At 39.4% G+C, this 6,679-nt stretch overlaps 1 protein-coding gene across 1 annotated transcript; it reads left to right on the top strand.

Moving 5' to 3' along the window:
- Nucleotides 1–2,720: 2,720 nt before the first annotated feature.
- Nucleotides 2,721–4,507, top strand: LOC119069613 (pleiotropic regulator 1). The gene is made up of 5 exons (XM_037173705.1): nucleotides 2,721–2,939; nucleotides 3,007–3,446; nucleotides 3,508–3,614; nucleotides 3,706–4,019; nucleotides 4,083–4,507. Exons 1-5 carry the CDS (start codon nucleotides 2,827–2,829, stop codon nucleotides 4,474–4,476), a joined length of 1,368 nt encoding a protein of 455 aa, XP_037029600.1. The 5' UTR covers nucleotides 2,721–2,826; the 3' UTR covers nucleotides 4,477–4,507.
- The last annotated feature ends 2,172 nt before the right edge of the window (nucleotides 4,508–6,679 follow it).

The raw sequence follows: 6,679 nt of genomic DNA, 5'->3' as shown, positions 1-6,679 counted from the left end.
GAGAAAAGTGTGACGCAGTCTTTGAAATACAATTTCTAAAATGAATGATATCGCTAGAGTTGACGCTTTCAGCTTCGTTACGCAAAAATTAAATTTTACACCCAATTAGTTCAAACAAGCTGGCTTAGGTTTTCTCATCATCTGCCAAATAATTTTTACAAAAAAAAATTTAGACTGGTAACAACCACAATTTTACCAAAAAAATCTGCGTCGCATGCGGCAGATAAATTTTCTTGCTGATCTGTTCCTGAACATCTGCCACTTTGCGTGTAAAATTTAATTTTTGCGTAACGAAGCTGAAAGCGTCAACTCTAGCGATATCATTCATTTTAGAAATTGTATTTCAAAGACTGCGTCACACTTTTCTCGAAGAGATTTTTGTTGCTTTTTATAACAGTTTACAGTTTTAATTCAAATTTGAAGAAATTCAAAAATTTGACGAAAATTTGACGAAATTTGAAAATTTGACGAAATTTGAAATTTGACGAAATTCGAAAATTTGACGAGATTCGACGAAATTCGAAAATTTGACGAAATTCGAAAATGTGACGAAATTTAAAAATTTGACGAAATTTGACGAAATTCGAAAATTTGACAAAATTTGACGAAATTTGAAAATTTGACAAAATTTGACGAAATTTGACAAAATTCGAAAATTTGACGAAATTCGAAAATTTGACGAAATTCGAAAATTTGACGAAATTTGAAAATTTGACGAAATTTGAAAATTTGAAAATTTGACGAAATTTGAAAATTTGATGAAATTCGAAAATTTGACAAAATTTGACGAAATTCGAAAATTTGACGAAAATCGAAAATTTGACGAAAATCGAAAATTTGACGAAAATCGAAAATTTGACGAAAATCGAAAATTTGACGAAAGTAATTCTCTATCTGCCACCATTCAAGAAACATCTCTAAAACCCTAATTGACCCACCCATTTCCAACTTTCGACATTTTTCACATGTGCCCCTCTGTTCTACACGTAAAACTCTGAGACTTTGCCGGAGAAAGTAACTCTCTATCTGTCACCATTCAAGAAATACCTCTTAAAACATAATTGACCCACCCATTTCCAACTTTCGACATTTTTCACATATGTTCTACTCGTAAAACTCTGAGACTTTGCCGAAGAAAGTAATTCTCTATCTTTCATAACCCAAAAAAATATTAGTCCTTTCATCCTACGCTCGAGTAGCTCAAAATTTGGTCACTCTAATCACTCTAGCTCAAACGAATCTGCCCCGATTTTTTTAATTATTTTTTTGTTAGAAACGTGTTACGAATACCTTTCATTTGATGGGTCGCACGCCTCTGTAGGTTTCAATACAGCTAAGCTACAGCCGAAAACGCGTTCCCGACCCTCGAAAACCACACTCAGAAACCACTTCGAAGCCAATAAAACAAAATTCTGGTTTTTCCTGGGGTAATGGCGTATCACATTTTCATTTTTATGCCCACCCTGAGGTTCCTGCAAAATTTCATGGAGATTGGCTGACTAGTTTCCGAGATCGACCGTCGATAGATAGACAGATAGATAGACAGATAGATAGACAGATAGATAGACAGATAGATAGACAGATAGATAGAAACATACAGAGTAAGTTGAAAGATTTTGATTGTTTGGAAAACGGCAATTTTAAAGTTACATAGTCGAGTGATAGCTCGTTTTGCTCGTATTTGAAGCGCGAATAAGATAGAATAGGATTTGTGGTGATACAGGCCAAAGGAAAGAAACTTAAATTCTCGCCTATATATAGTTGCCGCGTCTCAAAAAAATTTCTTCGTTCTTTTTTTGGAAGTTAGACTGCGTCAAGTCCTCCGCTATCGCTCCGGACATGATTTTTGCCAAAAGAATATGAAAATGGGTGCGTTAGAATCCGTTTATAAAATCGTTATTTCCTCCGAGGTGACATTAGACCATACCTGGGTGGTTTATATTCATTGCCAAAAATTATTTTAATAAACAAATTTAAATGTTCATTGCAAAATGAAGTTTGATAATTGTAATTTATTTTACACGTAGTAATTGGGTGTTTTTGTCACCGTCCTCTGTCCTCTGTATTTTCGACCTCTGCTCCTGCCTGGTTTACTTTACTCTGTCGTGGTATAATACGTTAAAAGTGAAACTAATACCAGTCGATTACTTTATTTCATTTCTGAACGATTGCAAAGCTTACAAAACTCTGGAAGTATTACTCGGTTTGCAATTGTTAATCAAACTGTTGCTGATAAGAATCGAGCTGAGAAATTTACTTAATCTAAGTCTCTGCTATTTTTGTGAGTAGTCGGTAACCACCTCTCTACCCAAAATAAATGAACACTGAAGGTAACGCAAATCCGCAAGAAACGCAAGAACACACGGATCCAAAGTTTCGGGTGAATATTGTTTTTATAATGTTAGACACAAGTCAAATTCACTTTGTTAGGTTGCAACTCATGCCAAAACTCAATACTAAACAACGCAGATCCAACAACATTATTACGCCAAACGTCACGGATGCAACAAAACAAATCTTAAATTCGACCGAAACTTTGGATGCGTATTTTTTGCAATTCCCTGAGGATTTGCGTTACCTTCAGTATGTATATGTACCTTGCTCTCTACCAGCACTCTACCCGGCAAAGCGGAAGCAACGCCATCTGTTATGATATCTCTGTATTAATTGCATGACAGATAACCGTTCGATTGTGAATGCACCGCATGCACCGTATTTACTTTGACAGCTAAACGTTTCTCCAGCACGCATCTTACTGTCAACCGATGTCAGCCTAGTAAACAATCCGCTATTTTCTTATTAACATTTTATTAAATAAATATCCAAATGGAGGACGTACAAAGACATTCAGTTCACACTTTAGTGTTTCGGTCGCTGAAACGATCTCACGATATGTTTGTATCCAATCAGGCAATGCTGCCTGAAGTTGACGAAGACCTGTGAGTAATAATTGCATCTTCCGTGCGTGAAACGTTTACCGAATTTTCCAAATTGTTTCCATTCCAGCGAACGCGTAAAGAAATCCATAAAAGCACGCGACAGTTACGGCCTGGTATTCGATCGAGTAAAGAAAGCAAATGCAACGCGACAGAAACAACAACTGGATGCATCTTCATCGGTTGAAACGCCTTCCAACGAAACAGAAGAGCCTCAAACTGCCATTCAACCGTACGAACCACAAAAAAGTCTCGTTCCGATTGCCGCACATCCATCAAACACATCAAATGTTACATCGAATCTTCAGTTGATACCGAAGAAGGCACCGACCATACCCAAACCGAAATGGCACGCACCATGGAAATTGTATCGCGTTATATCCGGCCATTTAGGATGGGTACGATGTGCGGCTGTCGAACCGGGCAATGAATGGTTTGCAACTGGAGCTGCTGATCGGGTGATTAAAATTTGGGATTTAGCCAGTGGCAAATTGAAACTGTCTCTGACTGGTATGTCGGCTGCTGAACTTCTATTTCAAAAGAGCGAAACCTTAATGGACATTAATTCTAGGTCATGTCAGTACGGTCAGAGGTCTTGCAGTCAGCCCTACTCATCCGTATTTATTCAGTTGCGGTGAAGATCGACAAGTGAAGTGCTGGGATTTGGAGTACAATAAGGTGAATAGCAATACGATTTCGAATGTACCACTACTACACGTTCTGTACGTGTTCTTCCGGATCATTTCACAAAAATTGTTTGTCTCTGCAGGTCATCCGCCATTATCACGGTCATTTGTCGGCTGTATATTCGTTGGCATTGCATCCAACAATCGACGTACTAATTACGGCCGGCAGAGATTCGACTGCACGTGTCTGGGATATGAGAACAAAAGCGAACATTCACACGCTGACTGGTCACACCAACACTATTGCCAGTGTTGTGTCCCAATCATCCAATCCTCAAATCATCACCGGCAGTCACGATTCAACGGTACGATTATGGGATCTGGCCGCCGGCAAAAGTGTATGCACTCTAACCAATCACAAGAAGAGCGTGCGAAGTGTCGTACTGCATCCAACTTTGTAAGAATCATTGAGCCATACTGACAGTCGGATTATTATTTAAGTTTTGTGTCATCCCGTCAGGTACATGTTTGCATCCGCCTCACCCGACAACATCAAACAGTGGACGTGTCCCGAAGGTAAATTCGTGCAGAACATCTCCGGCCACAGTTCAATTGTCAATTGTATGGCCGTGAATCCGGATGGTGTGCTAGTGTCTGGCGGTGACAATGGTACACTGTTCTTTTGGGATTGGCGTACCGGCTACAATTTCCAAAGATTTCAAGCTCCTGTTCAGCCCGGTTCGATGGACAGCGAAGCCGGCATCTTTTCGATGACTTTCGATCAGTCCGGTACGCGGCTGATCACCACCGAAGCGGATAAAACGATTAAGGTGTACAAGCAAGATGACGAAGCATCGGAAGAGACGCATCCGATCAATTGGCGACCGGAAATCATTAAACGACGCAAATTTTAAAACGGAAAATAAAAACCATTGAGGAAGTGAAGGCTGCGTTTGAGCTCAATTTGGCGCATTTTTCTTTTTTCCCTGTGTACTGTGGCTTTTCCACACACAGTCCACTTACACTAAAGGTAATAGACAAAAAAATTAGATTTTCATTGCCACTGAGCAATAATTTCAAATAGTTCAAATGTGCATCTAACGGTAGGTGCATCTCTCTTACCTGTACTGTCCAATCATTTGCCCCAGTCGATCATCACATGAAATATGTGAATTCAAATGTGTTACAGAATTGGAAAACGATAGAAGAACGAAGAGACTGACCTGTTGCTGTTTAAAATTGATTTTTAGTGTTTGTCCTTAGTTCGAATCAATCACCAGCAGGGTGTATATCCAAAACACGAGAGTCTAAACTTGTCAGAACTTACCCTCTCCGATGGTTGTCGTAGAGTAAAAAAAGTTTTTGAGTCGAATTAGGGTGACCAGGAATTTGTCGAAGCATAGAATCACGATTTTTCGGAATTCGGACAAGGCACGAAACCGATCTTATCGACAAGTGCACAAAAAGTGGAGAAAAAGTGAAATTTTATTCTCTTGAGAGTCTCAAAGTTTGCATTTTTTAACTTAACAATTACGAGCTCTCCATACATTTGAGGCACACGCAAATAATCAGTCTTCCAGTTAACCCATCGCACATGGAACTAATGCTCAATACTAGGGCTCCTAGAAGCTGGGATTTTCTTTGCTAAAAAGAATCTTTTTCGTCATTTGGAACTGCAAGGGGCTTACAATTAAAAATCTGAAATCGAGTCAGTTATTGGGAAGACAGTGGTTGGGAGAGATATTGAAGGGAAGTTTTTGTTCCAATTTGATAATTCCAACGAAGTTGTCCATAATTGCATATTACCTAAATCGTCTAAATCGGCTTTTGCTAAGCGATGGGTGTCAGTGCTCATAATTTCTTGGGAACTATACTTACCAGTCTACTAGTTAATTCTGTTTGAATTCTTGTAGCCAGCGACTTTCTCATGTCGTTCTATCGATTCTCATTTATTTGAGGTTTGGAGCTCTTGAAGTTATTCTACTATCATAATCATTCAACCTCCTAACTCTTTTTAGCCCCGTACGAAGTACGAAGGGGCTTATAGGATTACGATGCCGTGTGTAATTGATGGAATTCGAAGCAGACGGTAAGGGCAAAGTGTTTGCCTATGTTCATAGATAACGAATCCGCAATAAAAATTTTGTCCGTCCGTCCGTCCGTCCGTCTGTCACGTCGATATCTTGAGTAAATCAAATCCGATTTCAAAAATTTTTTTTTCCCTGAAAGATAGTCAAAATAGTGAGGCTAAGTTCGAAGATGGGCGATTTTGGGTCGACCCTTCCGGAGCTGGGGCCCAATAAGTGCCTAACTGTTTTTCGACGATATCTACAGACATTTAAGCACTACACTTGTGAGTGATACGTCAAATGAAAGGTATTTACAATACCGATCGACAAAAAAAAAGTTTATGAAAATTGGATGACCGACTCGTGAGTTAGACCCCTTGGTGTGAACTAGGTACAGGGCGGCAAGACGTTTTTGCTTGTAGGTTGGCCAAATTTGAACGTATTTAGATGGATTTTGCTTTATTAGATAGGTATTGACCGTACCAATCAGGGAAAAAAAGTTTATGAAATTCGATTCACCGGAGCGTGAGCTAGGTCTCTTGGAGTGAGCTTATATGTGGCTACTCGGCCGTACAGTGAAGGTGGTGTTTTTAGCCCCGTACGAAGTACGAAGGGGCTTATAGGATTACGATGCCGTGTGTAATTGATGGAATTCGAAGCAGACGGTAAGGGCAAAGTGTTTGCCTATGTTCATAGATGACGAATCCGCAATAAAAATTTGGTCCGTCTGTCCGTCACGTCGATATCTTGAGTAAATCAAATCCGATTTCAAAAAATTTTTTTTCCCTGAAAGATAGTCAAAATAGTGAGGCTAAGTTCGAAGATGGGCATATTCGGGTCGGCCCTTCGTGAGTTAGGGCCACCTAAGTGATTTAAGGTCTTTTGGACGATGGAAATGTAAATGACACGGCAAATGATAGGTATTGTCAATACCAATCCAGGAAAAAAATGTTTTTTAAAATCGGGTGAGTGGACCGTGAGTTAGGGCCTTAGAAGTGAAAAGCTACTAGGGCCCTATGTGTATTTTACATACAACTCGAGTAAATTT

Source organism: Bradysia coprophila, assembly GCF_014529535.1.
Source record: "Bradysia coprophila strain Holo2 chromosome X unlocalized genomic scaffold, BU_Bcop_v1 contig_38, whole genome shotgun sequence".
NCBI classification, from domain to species: Eukaryota; Metazoa; Arthropoda; class Insecta; order Diptera; family Sciaridae; genus Bradysia; species Bradysia coprophila.
Note: the sequence above shows the minus strand (reverse complement) of the source record. Positions and strands in the feature narration are given on the sequence as shown.

Excerpts from the sequence above, each read along its gene's own strand:
- LOC119069613 (XM_037173705.1), top strand. The coding sequence starts at position 2,827 with ATGGAGGACGTACAAAGACATTCAGTTCACACTTTAGTGTTTCGGTCG. Across the intron at positions 2,940-3,006 it reads CCTGAAGTTGACGAAGACCT|CGAACGCGTAAAGAAATCCA; the intron begins GTGAGTAATAAT and ends TTTCCATTCCAG. Across the intron at positions 3,447-3,507 it reads ATTGAAACTGTCTCTGACTG|GTCATGTCAGTACGGTCAGA; the intron begins GTATGTCGGCTG and ends CATTAATTCTAG.